Source organism: Neurospora tetrasperma (assembly GCF_000213175.1).
Source record: "Neurospora tetrasperma FGSC 2508 unplaced genomic scaffold NEUTE1scaffold_3, whole genome shotgun sequence".
Classification (NCBI taxonomy): Eukaryota; Fungi; Ascomycota; class Sordariomycetes; order Sordariales; family Sordariaceae; genus Neurospora; species Neurospora tetrasperma.
The window spans coordinates 1,108,625-1,132,724 of NW_009799101.1; the positions used below are offsets into that span (position 1 = coordinate 1,108,625).

A 24,100-nucleotide genomic window follows, 5' to 3' on the forward strand; every position below is an offset into this window, starting at 1 on the left:
CTGGCTGCTGAGTCAACATACAAGTAAGCACCAGAGGGGCAAAACAAGCGACAAAGGGAATTGTCGTTTTTCTGGAAGAAAAAGGAAGAAGAGGAGTTGAAGAGACAGGAAGAGCTGAGACGGAGGCAGGAAATAGTCAAGAGGGAAGAAGAGGAGGCGGAAGAATTGGAGCGACAAGCAGAGCTCGAGCGGGAACGAAAGGAAAAAGAAGAGCTCGAGCAAGCGCGAGTAAAGCAAGCGCTTTTGCAGCAGCAGCAGCAGCAGCAACAACAACAACACCGACAACAAGAAAGGGACAAACGGGCAAGAGAAGAGTCTGAAGACGCGACAGAACCAGGACCAAAACCCGACGCAGAGAGGATCAAGCGGGTGAAGAAGGAGCTTAAAACTATCTGCATGTTATGCGGCGAGAAATTCCAGCATTTTGGCCAGCTGTCTAGGCATTTGAATACTGAAAGGCATAGGATGCCCAAGGAATACTGGGGACCAGGGATAGGACACAGGGAGTTCTCGGATATAGATGCTCTTGAAGCGCTTAGAGGACCGTTGGAGTAGCCTAAGAAATTCAAGAAACAAGACTACACTCAATAGATCGCGGTCATCACACATGAATCACAGCGACATCAAAATATACGTCAACTGCAGGTAGAATTACCCAGGATACTCGCTTCACGTTCTGGGCTCGGGGTTGGATTTATAGCATCGACGCCGAGAGTTGTATGCAAAAAAAAAAAAAAAAAAAAAAAAAAAAAAAAAAAAAAAAAAAAAAAAAAAAAAAAAAAAAATTAAAAAAAAAAATAATAATAATAAAAAATTACCAGCCAGCCTTTGCCAGCTCATGTCTATAGGAAATCGACAAGGATGAAAACGCCTATCAAAAATGTAGTAGAACATTCCGATTGCAAAGTATTCCTGTGAGAAATGAATTTATCTTTACTACTTGGAACACTAAAAGTTGCGATAAGTACCTATCGACGACGACGAGACTTGTTTGAGGCAAAAGACGAGACAAAAGACAGGACAAAACATAGGGTACCAATGGGAGAATATTCGAAAGCACCGTCTTACGTACAGCATTGGATAGGCGTAAGTATTGTGGCAAATTGGTATGCAAGGTATATACTAATCTCTAATAACAACTAATCCAGGCGAGTTACCGGAGATGAACGCCTTTAGCCTTCTGCTTGGCGCTCGGCCCTGACTCTTGCAATGGCATCCCAAAAAGGGTTTGCCGAAGGAGGCTTCTTTTTCCTTTCTGGTACTGGTTGTAAAGTCGATGGGAAAAGCCTTGATCGATAAATTTCATCGCGGGCGACTCCCCCTTCGAATTTTTCCAGACCTTTAGGTCGCGGCGGATTATTTTCTAGTTGGGCTGTAAAAACCAACAGAAGTGGGGGGTGAAGATTGTTTAGCTGTACTGTGAGAATCAACAGAAGTGGGGGATTGAACTTTTTGGGAAGAACTGAGACTGTCCATATCCTCTCTGGCCTCCGTTGTGCGAGTTGGCTCTGGCTTCCTCCGATATGAAGGAACAAAAGTAGGAGGTTGGGAGCGTTTGGTGAAGCTAACATCACTATCACTGTCTTCGCTTGTCCAGCTATCCAGACACAGTTGTCCCAGTGATGAGGTCGATGATGCAAGGGAAGCCGACGATGGAGCGCTCTGGTGTCTTTACAACTTTGGTTGAGCAAGCGCGATTCCGGATTTGAAAACAGGGTCGTCACTTACCTCTTTGAAACATTCATATCTCTGGACAGCCAATAATGCCCCACAGCTTCGACGATTGTTAATCGTTCTTGGGGTATTGCCGCCATGGCGCCTGTGATGAACCCTCTGCAAGGCTGGGTAGAGGAGCGTAGCTTAAGGGTGGGAAACACGGTAGGGTCTTCCGGGTAGTTGGCCAGTGTCACGGGATTGGGAAAAGGGGGCGATCCCGTTCGCATGCAGAAGGCGATGGCCCCGAGGGCCCATACATCAACCGCGGATGTATAACGTTCAGACGTGTGCCACAGTTCAGGAGCCATGTAGCCGAAAGTCCCAATCTGATGTGTCCCAGCCACTGTGTCACTCAGGTCCCTTGTGATTCCAAAATCGGCAACCTTTACATGCCATGTTGGACCTGGTTGGGAGACCAGTATGTTCTTGGAAACCATGTTAGCTGTGGGGTACGGAAGATGGGATTGACAGTCTCGGTATTATGTCCTCCGCCAGAACGTACCAGAGGTTTAAGATCCCTGTGAACCAGGCTTCTGGTATGCATATGAAGCAAAGCCCGGGCGATTTGAGCCGTTATTGAAGCTGCTTCAGGGTTCCGGAATGCATCCTTGATCTATGTGCTGTTGTAAATTTCCGTGCTCGACAAGTTCCATGGCAATATACCAGTGAGTTTCATCCTCAAACCAGCCACGGATCTGGACAAAATGTTGTTGATACTAATAACGATCTTCGTTAAACTTGATAATCAATTGAACGCTTAGTTGACTGCACATCGACGACCCTATCGTCAGAGAACGTGGTAAGCGCCTTAATTTCCCGTCTTGAAGATTTAGCAAAGCTACCTTTCCGCTTAGGAAGAATCTTGACAGCACGGAAGATACTCGATGAAGAAGAGGTGCCAGATAGGCACTGTTCCTTCCAAACCTCTCCACATGTGCCTTCACCTAATTTCTCAACTGGCTTCCAACACTGAGTGCCCCTTGGCAAGTCGTGATATCGCATTCCATGTTCAAATCTTGTCGCAATTTTCCAATCATGCAAGTCGTTGCTGAAAGTGACGTCCATGACGGCTGGCTGTTGAGCGATTATTCTTTTTTTCTTTCGGTGAATTGTCCATGAATATGACGCCTGCCTAAGTGTATAAATGGTCGAAATGCTAGAGCCGGGAGGGATGTCAGAGGTAAATGCCCCCGCGTTCACCCCTCTCTATTCAAGACACTAAAGCTTTTCAGCTTTCCTGAAGAGGCCACCCCGTGACCACCCATTTGCGGTATGTTTCCCAGCTTGTGTCGAGTTCCGGGAAAGGGGTTACATCGAATCAGAGCCTTTTATCACGTACAGGGGCCCTGAAGCGCCAGAGGCGCATCGTTGGTACAATTTGATTGGAGTTTGGATAAGAGACTTACTCGGGAGGCAGTGTCACTGCCCGCGTAGTAATCCCTTGTTATATATCCCTACAGGCGCAGTGACACTGCCCCCGGATAAAAATGACACTGCCCCCCGAGTAAGTCTCATGGATAATAGCAGAATTGTGATCGTAGATTCAGCTCCGAGACTTCCACCTGTGTCAAGTGGCAAACAGATGTGAACATTGATCCCATTCAGAATACTCCCTTATATACCAAGCGCAGTGTGAGAGTCGGCCTGATCACAACTCCGCATTGACTGTACAGGATCATCTTCAAAGGTGTCAAAGACACTAGTCCTCTCGACGCGCCGGTAGATAACTCGTTCGAGTCCACAGGTTGTTACGCAATGGACCCAGTTTCAATTGCCGGGCTTATCTTAACCTGTTGCCAGTAAGTGGGGGATGGAACGTCGCATATTCTCCCTCCTTGATGGCTGATACAAGCTGTGACAGAGTTGGAGAGAAAGTCATTCAACTATGCAGGAATTTAGCAAATGTCAACAGCCAGATTCAGGAGCGCTCTCTCACGATCGAGAGTTACTGGCATACGAGCAAGCTCCAACTAGATCTCTTGAAACGCATCGAGTCGGTTCTCGACGATGATCTATGCGGGCTCTTAGACGGCCTTCTGCTCCAGCTATCGCAGAAGCTATCACAGGCTGACACTGCCTTGGACAAAGTTACCAACAGACATTCTCGTGGACGCACTGGGTTGTGGGGATTTGGATCCAAAGCCCAGAAGATGACTTGTGCCTGGAAGATGGGTGCATTGGATCAAATCATCAGCGACCTCGACACATGGGATCGCCGCTTCGATCCTTTGTGGTTCATGGTCATGAAGATAGCCAACCCTCTCGTTGATGCTGCTCTCGCCAGATCACAATCTGCAAATGATGACAGAAGCAATGCCCGTGCCTTATCAGTGGCCAAAAATCCATTGACCGTCGCTGCAGGCATGCGTCGCGTGTTATACCCAAGTGCCAACCGACTTAAGCCCAGGTTTCTTGCAGAAGTGCAGATGGAAATGTCCGAGATCCCGATGTCTGAAGCAAAGAAAGGCTTCATGGAGTTGGAGAGGAGATGGTATATCATTGACACCGTCCAGGTTGGATCTGTTGCTGAAGCACGCGATGTGCTGGACGACGTGAGCATGCTCGCGGTGAAGCTCGCACAGGCAGATCCTTTCGCTTTCGGGTTGCTCAACTGTAAAGGGGTTATACCCGTTCGGAGCCAGCTTATCGGATCATCTGCTTCGTCTCCGAGTTCTTCCCCCCCAAGAAGCAGGCTCGACTATACCTCCTTCCAACTGGTATTTTGTCTACCAGAAAACCTTTCGGTACTTCAATCCTTGCGCCAGCTTCTTCTTAACTCGGATGAGCATGTCTCTCTCTCCCGAAAAATGCGCATCGCACGCGAGCTTGCCAAGGTCATCCATTACGTCCACACCTTCGCCTTCGTACACAAGAATGTCCGGCCCGAATCGATCCTGTGCTTCGAGAACAATGCGGCTTCACGTAGCAACGCATTTCTTGTTGGTTTTGATGCCTTTCGGGCCGCTGGCGGTAGCACAATGATGTCGGGGGACATAAGCTGGGAACGTAATGTGTATCGGCATCCGTCTCGACAGGGTTTCGACCCGGCTGAGAAGTACCGTATGCAACACGACATATACAGCCTCGGAGTCTGTCTTCTGGAGATTGGGCTCTGGGAATCTTTTGTTGAGTACAGCACAGGAGAGGAGAATTCCGGAAGGCCACGCACCAAGTTTGGAAGGACTTACTATCATTTTGAGAAATGGCTTGACGAGAGAGAATCCGCGGCGGGCGAAGATTCCACTGCCATCACCTTCAATGCGCTGGCATTGAGTCTCAAGGACTATCTTGTTGAGCAGGCAAGCACCAGGCTTGCGCCGCGGATGGGTGATAGGTATGCGCATGTCGTCCTTCAGTGCTTAACATGCCTGGATGAGGAGAATGAGGAGTTTGGCGGATCAGGCTTGGAGACAGAGGACGTGGGCGAAGACACGCTTGCCCTTTGCTTTGCCGAGAAGATTTTGAGTGATTTGGACCAGCTTTCCATGGTCTGATGCGGTATGTTGGAGAGGAGTAGGCACCAGGAGAGGAACGAGTATATGAGATCGGGTTAGTCTTTTCGTCTGGGAAATGGCCAGTAGCAACACACGAAGTCGTCTTGTCTCTGTTCATCTTTTAGCCATCTACAGTAGGTGAATACACCTTGAAGCTAGGGAGATGCCGTAAACATAACCCAAACATGAAAGTTTGCGTTCAATACCCCTCGCTTTGGCCAGAAATACCGTTAAGAGATAGTGACATGCATCGTTTTGTTTGAAGAGTACGTGGATTAAAGTCCCTGAAGGATTCTGCAACCCAAGAAAGTGCTGGATTCGCTCAAATGGTATAGGAAAGACGCATGGATTCATAGAAGAGCGTAACCAAAGTGTATTATGTCGACAATGAGGTGTTCGGTTTATCCGTACGACTCTTCGGTTGGGTAAACGTTCGGTGATGTTCACAGGTATTGTGCGAGTCGGTTGACTGTTCGACCCTTATTCAACATCCAATCCCCGGTCCCTCAACAGCTCCTCCCTCATCCTTCTCTCCTCTTCCGCCTTCTCCGCTTCGATTCTCCACACATCCCTCAGCCAAAACGGCACAAAGGCCTTAACCTTGACCTTTTTTGCCTCGACTTCACTCCCCTCCTCTCCACCCAAACTAACGACGAATTCCTGCTCAGGGCTATACGTGCCCGGTGTCTCTCCTGGCAAGACGGTATCCGTCATCACCTCCAACCTGCACAGCGCCAGTCCAACGTTGCCAATACCCCTCAGCCACTTGCCGGGGGCGCTCCTAGACTTCTTGTCCACCTTGTCAATGCTCGCACCTTGAGGAATCATCTCTGCCTTGACTCCCTGCTCGACTTCAAGCTTCAAGAGCTTCTCCAGCGCTTCCAGTTGCCCAGGTCCGTCAGCCGGGATCTCCGGGGCGGCACCCTCGGAATAGAGGATGCAAGGAAGGATGCGCTTGCGGACAACACCACGATGCTTGGTGCGGATGGTAAGCTCTTGGCCGACGTAGCAGCCCTTGCGGAAGTCGATGCCATTCATCACGTCCATGTTGGACTCGAGAGGGAGAGCGGTGCCGGAGATGATCTCGGACTGGCCTTCGGGGATACCGAGAAGAAAACGGCGGAGGTGGTAAGATGATTCGGGTGTCAGGTCGCCGTCTGTTAGTGGCGAGGAAGAGGAGGTCTGGTTGACGACCACACGGGAGCCGAATGCCGGAACACGCGGATCCGGGACAGCCCTTGCGTTGCCATCTTTTTGTACCTCGTCGATCAGCTTACTCCATGGTCCGGCCTGGTGTAGGTCGTTCCATGAGTGGTAGAGAGCACGCTCCTCCGGGTCTAGCAACTTCAAGTTGAACTTGGAGCGCAGCTTGTAGCGCTTGATGTGCTTGTGAAGTGTCGCGGCCTCGTCGGCGTCAACCTCGATCAGGAAGCTCTGCTTGCCTGGTTCTGGACCCAGGTCATCCGGGTAAATGATGACATCATGGACCACACGGCCCTGAGCTGTCAGGAAGCCGGTATAAAAGCCGTTGGCATTGTGTGGAGCGTTGATGTTGTTGGTGATGACACCCTGAAGGAACTTGGAGGCATCCGGGCCGGAGACGGAGATCAAGCGCCGCGATGTGAGTTTGGTGAGGCCGGCGCGAAGATCCGTTTGTGTAGAGACGGTGCCCGAGAATGGTCGCCGTTGTTGTTTCCGTTGCACGGACCGGCAGCCAAGGCAGATGAATGGAGTGGTAGCTGTGCGTGCGCTCCGGTGGCGCAAGGCCGCAGAGGCCGGGGCGGCGATGGCTATCGATCTGGTAGCCGGCTGCATGGTTGCTTGGTGTAGTGGTGCCCTTCCTCTCAGCCTTGTGGGAAATCGCTGGTCAAGCAATGCAATCGGGACCGGGGGTGGGACGAGGGGACGGAATGATGGGAGTCAAAGTCAAGGTCAAGGTTTGTTTCCGGAACGACCCGGTCGCAATCTCCCTTTAATCCCGACGACCTACGGGTGGGGTGGTGGGTAGTGCGGGCGGACGGGTGTCGGGTGGTCATAGCTCCACAGCTTCCATGCCCCGAATTAGAACGGAACTCGGCATGTTCGGAGCTCCGCTGGTCCCGCCTCTCCGAAATTTTCTGCCCAGCCCCGCCCGTCCACTCCCGGACTCCACGCAGTGCGGCAGCGCGGCCTTACATATTCAACGGGCGCGTGGCCGATCACTTGATATTCCGTAGAGAGTGGAGAGGTACAAGCTAGATGTACCGCTATCCATCTCGGGTTTCTGTCGCTTTCCCATGTCATCATCAACATCCACCACCACGACGACATCCACGAAAATCCACTCCCTCCCGATGCGGATCCCGTCAGTTGGATGTGGATCATGGGTTACCATATTCAGCCCCTTAGACCCTACTTTATCCGACAACATCAACAAGATCACATCGACGGGTCCCCTTCAACCGTGTAAGGTCGGAACATCACCAGAAAACAACTGAAGCACATGGCGCGGCATTTGCGGCGACACCCCTCAGGGACAAAGGTCATTTGACAGCTTCCGCCCAGCACAAAAGCCGGTTTTCACGATATCGGATTTCGACTTCTCGGTCACCCAGCACAAATATGAAGGCTATCAGCCCCAACGCGAAAACTCCCGTGTGACCCGAATCACAGTCCCGACTCTTTCCTTGGATCTTCGTCTCCCACACCCTCATAGCTGCGCAGGGTAAAACCAGGCCGAATATCGGAGCAGTATCAACTACAAGACAACTTCTTTGGATCACGATGCAAACAAGGGAAACACTGCATAAAGGCGGGCATACAAGGTGGGAGTGAGCGGTAAATGGTCCACACCCCTCCATGTCGTCAATATGCAAGGACGCACACATCGTCAAGCCTGTACGACTCATCAACACCTCTGTCACCTTGACTTCGAGCAGGCAAGGGATTAAGATGGTGGGCGCCAAAGTCACATCTTGTTGGACGGGTAGGTAAGGTGCCGGCCATTCAACCAAGCATACCGAGCGATGCTCAGATAATCTCCCTGCAGCTCCGTCATGTCCAACTTGACTACTTCTTTCCTCGCCCAAGCAACGTCGATAACATCCTATGACTGGTATCGCCGTCATCAGGTATTTGAAATCAGGAAACTCATCAAATGTTGGTCGAACTTGATCAACTCTCGACCAATACAACCTAACGAAGCCAGTTTACATTTTGTTCTCATATTGGTAGGTGAGGGGTAAAATGCCATTGCTTACATACTCGTCCTAGGCTATCGATACCATCAGCGTAAGCAATGCCGCCTCATCCAAACACAGTTATCTCGAAGTTTCCATTCACGTAGGACCAACAGGGTTAGCGCTACACCAGAGCGAGCAAGATATCATCTCCGACCTTACCTCTCTCGAATTAGTGTCGTGTGGGAAATTATCCGAAACCGTCGTTCACCCAGGAAAGTTAGTCGCCGGCCTACCGGTGCATAGAAGACTTGGCGGTTTGCGGGTGCGCTATCCGCGAGCTGTTGGCATTTGCATGTGATCGGAACCACATATAATCTCCCATCGAGACATCCCGAAACAAAAACCGGGAACTTGGGACGGAGGCGTTCTCATCACACTTGCGGGTGCCGAGCTCGGGCGCGCATGATTGGGGCACGCAATACTTTCAAATATCGACTCTTCCAAAATCTTCGACGAGTTGCGAAGGCAGCATGACAAGCACGTTGGAATACAACATCAATATATCTTGGCAAAAGGCAGCAGCTGTCCTTCACATGCTCGCAAAACCAGGCTCTCTAGAGATGGGAATAATTGTGAACAAGGTGACACTCCAAGCCACATCCTGACCGTAAATCCAACTCCATATGTCAACCCCGGATTTTCAATTTCACTCTCGATATCAGCTGCCTCTACCTCTGACGCCAAACCGAATCACATGTCTCCAGCTTTGGCAGCCCCGTCAAGCCAAGTCAAAAGCCACAAAGCCTCTCGGCTCAAAGCCACAACCTCCGTTTCGAGTCTGTCACATACATGGAGTAAGAAGTTGAAGACAGGATACGTACCTTGCCGAATACCGGAATTAAGACCGTACTTCCTCGCCTCCCGGCACCTTGAACCCCGGATCCTCGAAGCATGGCAAGCGGATATAGTTTAGATTACAACCGGCTCACCGGTTCTTAGATCTCAAAGAGTTCATCTTAACAAGTATCCACGGTTACCGCTACAGTTACCGCTACCGCACACCATCGCACGCCATCTCCAGGAACCATCACGAGTCTCCCCTGGCCTCCATTCATGGGTGCACTACAGGCGCCCCGAAAGTTCGGAGCGTGGCGGTAAGGTTAGTACGGCAAGGTAAACACTAGATCAAGTAGGTGAGTAGGCGCGTGTTACCCCCGCCCTTGACATAGCTAGCTACCTACACACCCTCCCATGCCTCCCATCCGGAGCCTGGCCGGAGTGGACAAGGAGAACGTTGATGATCTCCCAATAGCTCACCTACCCCCCGGAGCGCCGGCGTATCATAATCCTTGAGGATCTCCCACTCCGATATAGGGGGTGGGAGATTCGATAGCTTAGTGCAATGCTAAGTAAGCGGTAAAGGGAACGGTATGTATGTATGTATGTATGGTATATAACTTGACCGTGCCCGGCGGTCGGAGAAGGTGAATACACCGACACCGACCGCTGCCGACTTGTCCCGGTGAGTCGGGACAAGTGCCCTGGCTAGCACCCAAATAAAAGTCAGGGTTGGTTGAACTCCCGGTCAGGTGACGATTTGGGCAGGAATTTGACCTCTGGGGTTTTGTTAAAAGGGTATTTATTGGCTCTGGCTTCGAGACTGAAATGAGGGTTTTGCATTTCTTATTCGGAGAAATAGAGTTTAAGGTTAACCGCTTCTCCGAAGAAAGGTACCTATGTAAACCAATCAAAACCCCTTTTTGGGAAACAAAGGTAAACCAAAAAAGGGGGTCCTCTCGTCTGCATATAAACTCCGAACAGATACGAAAAAAAAAAGCGGAGTGAGGAGGCTCAAATTCAGAGCGAGCGTACGAGGATCAGTTTAGTGCAAAGAAGTGGGTTTTTGCACAGCATCGCCATCTCCATTGTGGAGGAGGAAAATGGAGAATTGTCAAGTGTCAACAACAATGGTCTGTTGTATCCACCACAACCCATCACCACCACATCCATTCACCATCCACAACCATCCATCCACCGTCAGGGCCACCAACAGAGGCAAAGGCGATCATCAAATCCACAAAGTGGACTTTTTGATCAATGTCAACATCTATAACCCCATCTCCCCGGCAACAATTCCGACAGTGGTGGACTTTTGACCGCTGATGTTCTCTCACGGCATTGGTCACGCGCCCCCCCTATCTTGGCTTGCTGTTGCGCATCCTTTTTCTGCACCCCGTATTGTCTGCCCGTAGTGTAGTGTAGTGTAGTGTAGTCTGTAGTCCAGTCGGTCCCTTATTAACTCCCCCCGGACTAGTAGTGTAGTCCCTAGTTCCCGCGGACGGACCCTTAAAAAGTGTAATCTCGACGACGCCTTGCCTGGTACGATTGTGTCTCTGATTTGGGGCATCTCTCTTCTACACTAACTACACTAATAGACCTACACCGCATCCACCAGAGGAGTGCAGTGTCCCTAACAACGGCATCTTCTTTGCATGGCAACGTTGATAGATTGACACCTCTTTTCCATGTTGGGTCTACTAGTGTAGAGGGGGATCATTGTCGCTCTGTCTCTTTCTTTTTTTCTCCGAGCAGTTACGTAGTGAAGAAGGGGCATTGAAAGGGTTTGGCAGGTTTGTTGGCTGGCAGTGAGATTTGCGGAGTTTCGCAAGTATGCCGTTGTCTGGTGTCGTCGTGGAGCAGATGGATACGTATGGAGCACCGGTTGAAACCCGCACAGCCTCTCTTTCCTCCTGAAAATAGGAACCCAACGATCAACGCTGGGTCTGGATCTTCTGGATCTCTTGTTGAATCTGCTATCTTTGGTAGCTTTCGACATCATGCACCGAGGCTGTGATTTCAAGGTCTTTGACTTGGGAATATGTACATACACCATGGTCGGTACGGGGGAGGCAAGAAATGTGAGGCGGTCGTAAGAGGTACTCGAGCTGAGATCTGAGAGATCTGATTCAATGAATGTTTCGAAACGTAAAGCTGTCCCCCGTTCCTGACTGACTGAGGAAGGGGCTCGAATTGGACGACTGTCCGCACTGACGGGATCAAACTGATTCGTTCCACCTCGTCGCTCTCGCCTCTTGAACTGTGCACTATCTTTCTGTCTTTGCAGTGGTTCGCTTGTTACAGTAACAATGGGCAAAAAGCTGGGGAATCCTAGCCTCTGTTTTACCATGACTTCGCTACAGCACAGCACAGGACAGCACTGCCAACCCCACGATTTACAGCGCCTATCAGTTGGTTCCCTTGCTCATGGATCTGCTCATCTTTTGGTTGTTTTCATAACCAAAGAGAATCCACCAACCTCAAACTCACGTACACACGGTTTATATGCGTGTCTCTATTGTATGAGCTGGCTCGACTTTATTGGTGGCTTACCGAATACCTCTGTACCTTGCCAAAATGGTGTGATTCGACCGGTTGTTGACACGACGGGAAACCGAAAAGTCGGTATGGGGTGTGTGAATCGTCTCGTCAAGGTGACGGGAGATGCATCATCTCAGTCCGCTAATCTGTAAAACTCTAAGCGATCGGGATACGGACGTTGGACATCGATGTGTGCCTGGTGTACCTACATTGTAAAAGCGGAGTGCATTGGGTGACACATATCAGACTGAAGGCGTGGCTATCAGCAACTGAGACGCTACTACAAGCAGCTTGTTGACCTGGCCCGGGCCTTGGATACAGACTTGCCAGACTGCGCCCTGATGTTGTCATAGAGGGTCATATATAATCTCATCACGATGATCTATGTCCAATTAAAGGCACGCTTTGTGTCTCAGTTAGGAGCCCTGAATTCAGTCCTTCAAGATCAGATCACATCAGGTCGCTTCAGGGGTGCCAGCGAAGCCAAAAAAAAAAAAAAAAAAAAAAAAAAAAAAGAGTGGTGGTCGTCGCCAAGGTTCTTGATTTGCGCTGAAGCCTCACAATTAGACCTGCAGACTATGGTACCAGCACAGTGGTTTGAGAGATCGCTTGTGAGCCCAGGCATTGTTTGTTTCGGCGTGGCCTTTGACGCCGGCAGTGGTTCTTTGTAGTCACCAATGCTTATTGTTATTCGTCTTTATTTTCCTTTTGTTTTCTTTTGATACGATGGCTGGCTCCTATATCGGCGTTTGCATTTCTTTGTCTTGCTTGTCTTAGTTTCTCTGTGACGTTTGGGTGATATGCTCGTTCTTTTTTTTTTGTCCCAATTGGGTTGTGGTTGTCGTGCAGCTCAGGTCACCTCGCTTTCGCATTCCAAGTTGGGTGAACACCAACCACACTGCCGAACGGTCGGGATACGGTAACCAGCTTGACCGGGTGCTGCACCGCACAGCTTCCAGTCTCCGCTGTTTGTTGATTGTTCAATATCTCTCAGCTGCTGCCGCAATCTCCGAACGTACAGCGGCCAACCGAACCGTAGCTGGCAGCCACGCCAGCCACCATCTTTGTTGTCAAGAGGCTGGGCCTAGTGTTTGGCTAAACACACTCCTCTCAAGCTTCGGTCTGAGGTAGGCGTAGCTCACTCACCTCACGATACTTTTCTGCGTCGCTTGGCTCGGTGAAGATGTTACGCGTACCGGTAGAGGTCGCACGCATCCCCAGCGAATCGGGTGCCATAAGTCGTTGCTTGGCAGAAAATCGCATTGACGGAGGAAGAGGGGCTGCGAGAGGAGGGGCCGTTCGGAAAGTGGCAGGCGTTGCGTTATCCAGTAATCCGCGCGGCCGGAGGAGGCGCGGCCGCCGCAAGAGCCGGCTTGGCTGCCGATAATTAACAGGCACCGCTTCTTCACCGTGTTTCGATAACTGCGTTTCATCATGGGGATCGGTCGGCCTTTTTCTCCGTGAGACACACCGCGCCGGAACGCGCTTACGGCTTCCGCTACTGCGACCTACTTACCCCGCGCTTGTGGGTGCGGGACTGAAGATCGCGTAATCAGGCCTTTGTAAAAAGCCTGGAAATGCAAGAGTCTGGAACATCCGGTAGCGCCCGCGGATGAAAGAACCACTCTGTGATCAGACAGCATCAAAGAAACGGATTGTTTACCTTGAACGGCTTAGAACCGCGGTGCGGGTTATTAGCGGGTTCCGCCATGCGATGAGTCTTTTCCCCCCGTGACCTGACCATTGCAAGCTCATGCACTGGGCTTGAACTCTACTTTGACAGCTCTTCATCTTGTCTCGAGATTCGTGCGAATTGAAGAATGACTTTGAAAATCCCAACAAAGTTGTAGCGGTTTGCAATTGCGGGGAAGAGAAAAAACTTCAACGCTCACATGCACATCGCATTGGCTGTACGTACATGTGTACACTAACCGTGTAGGCAACGCTCTCCGGATCAAAACGTTTATGCCTGGGGCCTGGCCTTGCCTTGCTCCTCACCACCCTTGCTTGGTCCTGACGCTTTGGTGCGATCCTGCTTCTCCAGGCTCTTGTCTTGTACCTAGATCTCTGTAACTGGCTATCACGCAAGATATTTCCCGGCTTGGTATGACTCTCAAAGCTTTTGTTTCGGATGCAGGAAATCGTTGACATCAACAGCCTAAACCGGCATCAAGGTGTTTCTGCCTGAGCTTTGGCCTGTGTCTTCCTGTTTGCTGTGCCTGAATCGCGACACCTCAAGCCAAACAGGGCAAAAGTTCTCCCAGGGTCTGATGAACGATTTGAGAGTCGAATCTACGCCATCTCAAAGAAGCTCATTGCAAGAAAACAAAGGCCGGGAAATTTTCCAGCACTTTCACGTGTAGTGTAATCGCCTGCCTTGTTGCTTACCGCAAATCAAGCGAGCATTGCGCCAAGATCCGCGGCGTATGTTGTACAACCTCTTCTCCCCTTGTCTCCCCGGATTTCCCATCTCTTCACTTTCCACATTCGCTCTAGCTTTCAGCCCGGCATTATCTTATCAACCTTCAGACCCCCCCTCTTTCTCCGCTTATACACTGTTGTCACGCCCCGTAGCCCGCTATGAATCATACCGACTCTTACCGGCTCCCGCGAACCGAAAAACTCGCGATAGTTACCTACTTGTGGTTACCGTCCTTTCTTCGGTGCCTCGGAACCGACACCGACCTATCAACCGGCCGAAGTTGGGAATGTGAATCATCTTGATTCAAGAAAAGAAGCGAAGTACAACTCCGGGAGGTACACGTGTAAGTCACACACACACACGCTGCACTCGCTTTCTCATCACTTTTACCAGTCGCTTCGCTGCCTGGATGGCCAAGAATGTCTCAATGCTGCCGCGATTACAAAGACCTTTCAGGCATCCTTCTTATCGTAATCGCGACATTTGCTTACTCCAACTTCAACCTCGAACTTTGTGTGGTTGACAGATTTATTTTATTTCATTTTTCTTCAAAAAAAATCAAAAAAAATGACCGATTTTCGGACCTGTCGCATACCTAGTGTACATGTTCGTTAATTGGGTACCCAGGTTCTCGGTTCTAGTATACTAGACCAGATGTCTTCCGAACTCCCCGCAACCTTTTAGACACTGAATGAATAGCTAGGCATAGATCCAAAAGGCATCAACAGATCCACTGCCGTGTGTTTTCATTTGGAAATAGCATACTCACAGCTTGAAAACACCTTGAGGAAATTGGCCCAGAGGTCTCGAGCTAACAATCAAACCAGCATTAGATAGACTGTACCAATGCTGAGGCATGTATCACATAAACCGTCACACAGCACAGCAGCTTTCTGCACATGACAAACTTGACAGCTTCCGTACACTACAGTTGGGCATGTAATGCACAACTACCTTCCACTTTACATACCTCTACATGTTATATCTCCGTCGCAGTCAGGCATCGGTGCTTCAGCATATTTTGTTTTTGTTTTGACGAACCGACAACAGAAAAAAAAACAAGAGGACAACGAACACTGCACAAAAATCAAGTGCAACACTGCAGTGCCAGCCACTACCATAAACTTGGTTACGCAATTGATCTTCGGCTTAGTTTTTCTTGTCACTTTCTTGTTTGTTTACACTACTTACTGGATGAGGCTGACACGCAACGACTGGCACAAAAGGGCACCGGTTACTTTCTCCGCCTATTTTGTAGTACATACCAAGTATACTATGTACTACTGTACCCTAACAATTTGAGTTTTCGTTATTGCCGGTAGGGTATATGTATGTAGGATGCATCGTGAAACTCGGGGTCGCGGTCGCGGAGCCTAACGGACTGGGAGGACCTGAGTGTCACAGGAACACAACTCCGCGACCTTAGATAGACCCTTTCTTGATAAGGCCTGCACCCGCCTGCCCTCGCTCCATGCCATCCCGAACCGACGAAGCGGCGGCAAGCTGAATGGTTGTGGGGACTTTTTAGGGACTGAAAAAAGAGGCGAAGCCCCCGGGCGCGCGTCAAGCGAAGCCTACGAAGACAGGGAATTTGATACTACCTCTGCATAGTAAAGTGGATGGAAAGGAGGAGCATATGACAACAGCCCAGAGCTGCCCAGAGCTGCCCAGCAGCAGTCCCAAGTAAACCAAGCAAAAAGGCCAAGAGAAAGTCTATAGTGTACGACAACTAAATGAATGACAAATGTCAAGTCAGAAAAAAAGTCGGAAAGTCGTAAGAAATTATCGCCGATGGGGGCCGGGGCGTGTCGTCTCGATCTACCCGCCACGGCACCGTTCCCCCATCGCGTTTATCGGCAAAGGTAGGTTTCGCAAGGTTTCGCTATCGCGTACTGTGTAGTGTGTAGTGTAAGTATATCCCGATACAGGAACCAGGAGGAAAGAAAAAGTGGTGATGTCAATTGAGGTCATCCATCCATCCATCCATCCATTCCTTCGTTCTAGGGGTCCTCCTCCTCCGCTTCCTTCTTTCTCCCCCCTCCCCATATTTTGGGTAGGTATGTTTCTTTCCATTACCCGTTGAATAACCGGTCAGGTAGGTAGGTTGGCTGCCCACCCAATAAGCACACTTACACTCCTCCGTCGCTTGTCATCGATAAGCAGGAACCAACTGGACCCCTAGACTAGGTAGACTGCACACACTACATCGAATAGAGATGAAATTTCCAGACACATGACGGGGACTTTTTGGGGATATAGGTAGGACGAACAGGAAGAATCGGAAACTAAAAAGTCAACGGTAGGGACTGAAGGGTTCATTCACAGTACAAGCAAGTTGACATACATCGATGCATAAAAAGGTAAGACTCTGTTTGGCGACTGATTTACTACACTACACGGACGCACACCCAGGAACAAAGATGATTGTCGCAAATGTTTTTCTTTGTGTAGCTAAAGTTGGATATTGATTGAATTCTGACGAGAATGATGAAAGATGATTAATTTCGGCGATTGCAAGCCACGCACCTTAGCGTACCGACCGCTACAAACTCCGATTTCCCAAACCGTTACACCGATCGGGATCGGCTTGTAACTGAGTGACTCTTTGTCCCCATCGGATCTCCCGAAAATCAATCATCTTGCTCCGTTTTGCAATTATCGCAAATAGTAACATGTGAATCATTTCCTGGTCCTATTGATCATTGAATCACTGATCATCACCATGACATAGATTTGGCACGATTGGAATGAATGCACACTTGGTTTTCCGAAGAAAAACGGTTCGCTGTTATTTGCTCCGAGACAAGTCGGAATTGAGCTGCGAAGTGCCGGTAGCTATGAGATCATGGCTTCCCCATCCGACCCAAGAAGACCCTGAATTCCCCACTCAACCAAAAACACCACACTGCCGTGGTGATGGGAGCGGGTACAGTCCAATACAGCAATTGTGCGATAGCGATACAAGTTCCAAAGTGTAGTGAAATGCCCAAAGCTCCAATTGCCATTTGCCCTACAAACTGTTTGTATGTTCTCGTTTGTGTGTCTCCCAATACTCCATTTCCAATTCCGTGACCATAGAAACACAGACCATTATGAGTAGTGATTTCGAGAGAGAGTAGAGAAAAAGAGCAAACATATAAGTCTGGTCCATGATGATATGTGGGAAAAAAACGCTGTTCGCTTGATGATGGTAGAAACTCCCGTAGTCCCAATCCTATTCCAATCCGATTCAATCTTCCCAATTGCCCCGATGCATGCCAAGTGAAATGTGGTATCATCGTAAAAATACAAAATGCAAAAATGTAAAACGCCGTTGCCCAATGCAGAAGAGTGCTATGCAAGATAATGAGGAATCATTGTAGAACAAGGAAAAGTGTATGCGTGTGTGTGATGGGGAAGTCTTTAGTACATCCCTATCGGCGACACAAGTGTCGGACCACGGCTTGGTAGGTAGTAGCCCTGGTTGTGGGTGTAAAAGGCATCCTTGTCTTGTTCTGGTTGATCTTCCTCGTCGTCTCCTGGTTGCTCTCCCGCTTGCTTTTCGGGCGACGTTGATGAGAATGTGGAGAGGATGGTGGTGGGCGGCGATGGTGGCATGTGCTCGTCTTCTGAAGAGTCCGAGTCGAGATCGAGTTCTGGTGGCGACGCAGAGTGCGAAGGACTCCTCTGCAGGGCGAGGTGGGTGTAGTCCTCGTCGTCGTCCTCCTCATCCTCCTCCATGTCTTGGTCGTAGTTGTAGAATTGGTGCAGCGGTGCTTGCATCGAGTACCGATGAAGGCTGCCGCTGCTGTGTGAGGGTATCCTCCTGAGGGGGACGGCATCGGCCATCTCGACGTCCTCATCCTCGTCACAGTCCTCCTCGTCGTCCTCGCTCAGATCGCTGTCCGAATCGGAATCCGAGTCGCTGTACTCGGCATCCTCGGCTTGCCAGTCGTGCTCGGGCTCCCGGACCACCGTGTCGGCCCATTGGATGTGACGTTCTTCGCTGCGGCTGTTGGAGGCGCCGCGGACGGATTGGTTGAACCATGATTCTTGTTCCCTTTCGGCATCGGCGAGCTCGACCATCAATGAGTCGAGAAGGTTGGCGTGTCCGACCAGGAGGCGGAGGTTGTGATCGGGGCGGGCAGCTTCCGAAGAAAGCTTTGCCCTTGCCTTGTGGGCAAGATAGTATGTTTGTGTGATGGACATCTTCTTGGGCTTGATGAATGAAGTATGCAGAGTACTAATAGTGGATGTGGTAGGATATGTCGATGCACTGGTAGAGAGAGTGCCTACTGGTTGTGGCCTCGATGGTGGTGGTGATGTTGTGGTTGCGGTGTGAGTGGTGGTGGTGGAAGACATGGTTCTTTTTTTTTCTCTCTCCTCGGAGGGCAGGATCGGGGGCAGCTTTTCTCTAATACTAATATTTGGGTTGGGGCCTGGTGCGTTTTCGCGTCTCGGTTCTTGGTTTGAGTGACTCAAGACAGGGGTCAAGCCGATTGCGGGCCCGTCAGGTACTGAGGGCGTGAGGTGTGAGTGTAAAGGGCGTGCGGGTGGGCGTGGGCGGCGTTCAGGCAGGCGGACCAGGACCAGGGGTGAGGGGTGTGTCTTGATACAGCAAGCCAAGTCCGTTGTTGTTCGCTGTCGCTGGCGTTGGTACCGTTATCAGGTCTGCAAGAACCATGCACTCCAAAACAGACGGCAGCAGTCGCGACGAGTCTCGTTCAGCGTGTGAGTGGATAGTGAAAAGACGGGTACTGTGAGGATGGGGCCTGAGAGTGGAATCCGTGATTGCGAAAGTGGAATCGGGCGTGGCTTTGGACGGCTTTCGAAGGTCACTGGGTGCTCAAAACTTTCACACGATAATTTCAAGTTCAAAAGATCTTGATGATAGCAAAACAGAAGAGCCAGCGCGAAGCCCGACGATAGATCCTGGGGATGTGCTTCCTTTTGTAAACCTTCAGTCTGACCCTTCGTTGGGGTGCTTTCTCCGGTCAGAGACACTCCAGGACACCGCAAGGTCATCAGCACAAGGGTGATGCGTCCATCCGCAGCAGCAGCTGACGAAAACCGAGAAGCCGTCAAGCCGACTTTTGGAGATTGTGTACGTACCTGTGAAAGATACGTACCGCTGGTACTACCTTACGTACACCCCCCTGTTGTATTGCATTTGGAGGTGGTCGGCTTTTTGAACACGCCCTGGCGCCGCCCTTTCCAACAGCCAGCCCAGACACCTGAGACTTTTGTCCATCGGCGGCGGCGGTGAAGCGCACATTTCACGATCCGAGCTCTGGACTTTCTGCTTGGAGTGAGGACGGGGGCTCGGCCGCCTCGGTTTTTGGCTCGTCTCTCATCCCTGCCCATCTTTTGTCTGGCCGCAACTTTTTCGTTGCAAACCTTAAACTCCACCGCTCGGGCACGCTGCCGGTTTGGCTCCTGTCAATCATGTGCGCCCCGACGTTGCAAGCTTCATCACGTACATTTGTTGAAACGAACTGGTATCATTTTGGTGGTTAGGCCTTGTTACCGTTTCAAGAATCAAATCTAAACCCCGCGTCCCTTTGTCGCAATGGTTGTGAATGGAACCGACGGAGTTAAGGTGGTTTGTAATCACCGTCCCGATCTGAGTGGTACATTTGCTTATGTAGCAGTACACCACTAGTCTATCGTGGATGCCTTCCAGGGATTTCTCAGCGACGTCTGTCGGGTTCTTTTTTTTCGCAGGCATCAGAGAAGCCGCTCTGCAATATCACAATCTTTGAACCGGTTGACGCATTCAATCTGATTTTTAAGCAATACATACAAAACCCGCTGGCCTGGATATTCACACGTGCTATATCCCGCTCAAGCTGAAAATTTCTTTTGACAGCGACGGTTTGGAAACACCGAGATAATCCCATGACGCATCTCATTTTTTGTAAATCGGCTTCTTTCGCGACGCCGGCGTTCTCACTGCGTTATCTTATCTACCATACAGCACCAAGCTTTGCTTTCCGGTGTATTCCCTCGACTTCCCGAATTCAACACAATTATCGACAGGGTATCCCAACAGATCCATCCACCTACGAAAAACCCATGGGAAAAAAATTTAAAAAAAAATTTCTTGCAGGTACCCAATTCCCACTTTTGAATCCTTCTAGGCTGTGGGTTTTTCTTTACCTCCTCCACCCGTTCTTGCAGGAACCTGCGACACTAGTTTGTGCGGCTACCGAGCAAAAGAATGATGTTGTTCAGGGCGACTGACTACGGGCACACCTCATCATGTAAGGAGATGACGATGAGGTTGGACAGGCCCTGGGCGGAGCTCGAGGCGGGCCAGCGGCCAGGCAAGCGGCCAACAACACCAAGAACACCAACAAGCCAAGCCGTATCAAAGCTGTCGCAAGCACCGGACACTAACAGCTCCACGTCATGAAACAACATTGAGGGGTCTTTAAGCCGTTGCGAATAGAGACACTGCAGCAGCCTCGTTCATACTCCCGCGGCGTAGACAAGGACATACACATCGATCGGCCAGCAAAGAAAACAAAATGCGTTGTTGGTCTGCTGACCGAAACCCCAGTTAACACCATAGGGCCAAGTCCAACTTGGCGCCTTGGACGTTGTATAATCTCCAGCAATCAACTCTGTGCACACACGAAGGAATATGTTGGTTTTAACTTTCGTACACGCTTCCCATTTCCTTTTTTGAACCAACCATCCATTGGCTCCGTATTCCAGACACTGCCACCAGCAAATATTTGGCAGCTAGCAGCACAGTTTCATGACTTGTTGTTGCTGAGGTGTAGCCAGGACAAGCCTTGGTTGTCATGTCAGTTGCCGTTGTGCCTATCCGCAGGCGGTGAAGGAAGTCCATCTCGAAGCAAGCAGCTTGAATCCTTCGCTGCATGAGGCGCCCTGCCACAGAGACAAGAGGATGCCATCATGCGAAACACACACAATATATCGATCACAGGCTAGTACACATTTGTATCGCCGGTTCCGTTGTGTGGGCGACGAGCATCGGCGGCGGGGGAGGAAAAGCAGCCTGGAAATTAGAGTTCGGGGCCGCGATCGTAACGCCGAAACCCATGCTGACTGCCAGTCGCAGTGTGTAAACTACATCGGTACATACCACCTCTGCTGGTGTCCACGGGGGTGAGGGGTGAGGGGAGTGTTGAGTCGTTACCGGGACTCGTGAGTGAGTGGACACCGCGGAAGGAATGGATGCTGCCGTGATCAACAACGGGGCGCCGATGAGTCGCACGAAAAGAAACCGCCGTTCATCTGGCTTATTTTTTTCTCTTCTTCTCTTTCCCTCGAAACCGAATTGTGTGGGGAGCGAAAGGATCGCCTCGGCTTTCAACCCGTGAGTGTGGAAGCGACGGGAGTGGGCGGGTACAGGCCTGGCGCGAAACCTTGCACAACTCCCCGCTCTGTGCCTGCCACAAGGCAAAATTGCTCCTCTTTGCGCAATAGGTGGCCAGTGCGCAGCAAGCATTTGGCGGAGCTTTGGCAAGCGCGGGCCAAGCTGGAGCCTGAACAGATCACTGTGAGCTCTGCCATTGGACGATTTACTTGGACCCCACTCATAGGGCTGAGAAGGAAAGAGCGATAAAGTCGGAGACGGAAGGAGGGATCGGAACCCTCACTTCCATCCCCTCTCACTCGCTGCGGAGTGCGGAGGGAAGTCTCAGCCCCATGGAGATCATCTCACATCATTATGTTTTTCCCATGAACTCATTCTCATTCTCCAGGACTTAACGGTGTCCCGGCCCCAGGCTAAGTACAACAGTCTTCTACCAACCAAGCTCCGCTCAAAGCCGGCGATACGGGCAACCGTGGCTTAGCAGGCCAACAACGGACGAGTGAACGGTCCAATAACACAAAACACGATGCCATGGCTTGACCGCTGCGAAGGCTGTATCCGTAAGCTTGACGATAGTCACTACGGATCTGCTACTCGTTGTACAACCAAGAGAAACAAAATAGGGGAAGTCTAGGAAGCCAAGAGCCTGAAGCTTACCTAACTTTCCGTTCGAGGTTCACTGCACGCAACGTTAACCTGTGAGCCTGCGTAACCACACCCCTCTACAGAGACCCCTCAAAAAGGGCTTGCCCGATGCGTCATTCGTCGGCGTTGTATCAGAGTCGCTGCTAGAAAATCGCCAAATCGCATCCCGCAATCGCTGGGCCCGTTGGTTTGGTCAGTCGGCGAGATGATGCGATGCTGTCCAACCAAACTCGACGTTGCCGCTGACAAAACTCGGGGCTGTGCAACTGCAACTGCCAGCGCATTTGAAAAGCGTTGACGTGCTTTTGCAAGTACCGAACGGATGTGGGAGTGGGAGGCACAGGGTTTGCGGAGTGGGACGGCAATGGTCATTTCCCATACATACGCATCAACATGTCATGAAGACTTGACAAGTGACAAATATCACTATGGTGTTTGGTCCTATACGCAGATCGTCCGAGGGTAGGACTATTCACTAATAAATCAGCATTATCTTTCCAATCCTGTATTTGTCAATCGTCACCGATACCACGAAACCCAGGAGCCAAGCATCGTCGAGAACCTCGATGTCCCGCCATGTGTCAATGTCCCCCCAGCTTCCGTGGGGACACGGATTTAGGATGAGTCGAAGACAAGGGTGGTGACGAACTCGGTGGGTTACAGCCGAGCACAAGAAGCTCCTCGCATGTCAGCCAATCCCCATGTCAGCACTCAGCATATGTACCTTTGACAAATATTGCTGCCTTGTCCGAAACGGATGGAAGCTGAGCAGGAAGAAGACGCCTTGGAATGGCTCGGCGCCCTTTTTCATGCCGTCTCCGATTGTCTGTAACCCCGAACGCCGAATATGGAATTGTTGATTACTTGACAACCCCAGACACCTGCCGCGGCTGTACTACCAACCACCACGCGCACCCATTTGCTTCGTCATCCTTGAACTGAGTGTTTCCCCAGCCTGTCGGGTTAAAAACACTCCATGACCCCTAAAACCGCGCTTTGCAGAGCTCATTGGTGTTTGGATGCCTAGACATCCCGTCTTCCGTTCCGAGTCCGGGCGAGCACGGATAGTGAAATCCAAGATATTCCGCGAGTTTGCGGGAGACCACGGGATATTTACTCATCTTGTGACCTGGATGATTCCTGTTTTTACGTCTCATCGAACCGCCATTAAAGATCACTCAATCCTGCTAGCCGATGAGCTTCGTGGGGAGCATGATTTCTCACAATGACTAATTTCTGTGCAACTCAGTGAGGAGGAGAAAGATAAGCGCGGACACAGGCAAATTCAAGGTTCCCCACAAACTAAACATCCATTACACAAAGGGTAGGAAGTTCGTCTATCGGCTGTCGTCAAGAGGCATAGCAGAGCAGCCATTGGGGACAACACCGACGGCACAATAGACACACCTTCCCGTGTCCTCTCCGCGTCTACGGACCTACCACTGCTCGAGTGCCACACAAGCTCACAACAAGAACCAAGAAGCTGTGCCATTGCGCGCCAAACCCGTGCCAGCCACCCAGCCGGCCCTAGTCCTAGCCCCCAAACTTCCCTTTCCTGAGTGACGCCGTATGTATAACGAACGCCATATTGACACACGCCCCTTCCTATGCGCGCCCACTTCAACCAAACGCCAGTCCCAACCCTAGATTCGGTTTACCTCGCTACATTCCACTCCTGGGCCGCCCTAGCCGTTCCCTCGACGTATGTACCTTCTAGAAAAAGAGACGCCGCTGCGCCGTTTTGTCAAGGGTTCGTTAAGGGTCCTTGTGTCTCTGGTGCTGTGACATCCCTTGTACACTATACTACATACAGCGAGCGGTTCTCAGCCACGGTGGTGCATCCGCTCTTCCCGAACGGTTGGTTCTCTATACGACGACGACCCTGCGTAAACTGCAGTATGTAAGTGTAGTGTAGTGTACAAGACAACGTTACGGACGTTGTCCCTGGGACTGGGAC

The 24,100-nt window shown here is 50.7% G+C and overlaps 5 protein-coding genes across 5 annotated transcripts; 1 reads left to right on the forward strand and 4 right to left on the reverse strand.

The window, feature by feature from the left end:
- Positions 1–1,724: 1,724 nt before the first annotated feature.
- Positions 1,725–2,718, reverse strand: NEUTE1DRAFT_42121 (uncharacterized protein; the record flags this gene model as incomplete). Its single annotated transcript, XM_009851986.1, has 3 exons — positions 1,725–2,141; positions 2,219–2,323; positions 2,455–2,718. The coding sequence occupies 3 exons, from the start codon at positions 2,716–2,718 to the stop codon at positions 1,725–1,727; spliced, it is 786 nt and encodes a 261-aa protein (XP_009850288.1).
- A 753-nt stretch (positions 2,719–3,471) lies between these two features.
- On the forward strand, positions 3,472–5,210 carry NEUTE1DRAFT_41319 (uncharacterized protein; the record flags this gene model as incomplete). The annotated part of the gene is made up of 2 exons (XM_009851947.1): positions 3,472–3,515; positions 3,815–5,210. 2 exons carry the CDS (start codon positions 3,472–3,474, stop codon positions 5,208–5,210), a joined length of 1,440 nt encoding a protein of 479 aa, XP_009850249.1.
- Positions 5,211–5,780: 570 nt separating this feature from the next.
- NEUTE1DRAFT_14529 (uncharacterized protein) lies at positions 5,781–6,923 on the reverse strand (the record flags this gene model as incomplete). Its single annotated transcript, XM_009851908.1, has 1 exon — positions 5,781–6,923. A coding segment is annotated over one exon (1,143 nt), but the record flags the coding sequence as incomplete, so codon positions are not given.
- Positions 6,924–12,604: 5,681 nt separating this feature from the next.
- NEUTE1DRAFT_137299 (uncharacterized protein) lies at positions 12,605–12,811 on the reverse strand (the record flags this gene model as incomplete). Its single annotated transcript, XM_009852284.1, has 2 exons — positions 12,605–12,714; positions 12,769–12,811. 2 exons carry the CDS (start codon positions 12,809–12,811, stop codon positions 12,605–12,607), a joined length of 153 nt encoding a protein of 50 aa, XP_009850586.1.
- A 4,715-nt stretch (positions 12,812–17,526) lies between these two features.
- Positions 17,527–18,512, reverse strand: NEUTE1DRAFT_81066 (uncharacterized protein; the record flags this gene model as incomplete). The annotated part of the gene is made up of 1 exon (XM_009852285.1): positions 17,527–18,512. The coding sequence occupies one exon, from the start codon at positions 18,510–18,512 to the stop codon at positions 17,574–17,576; it is 939 nt and encodes a 312-aa protein (XP_009850587.1).
- Positions 18,513–24,100: the final 5,588 nt, after the last annotated feature.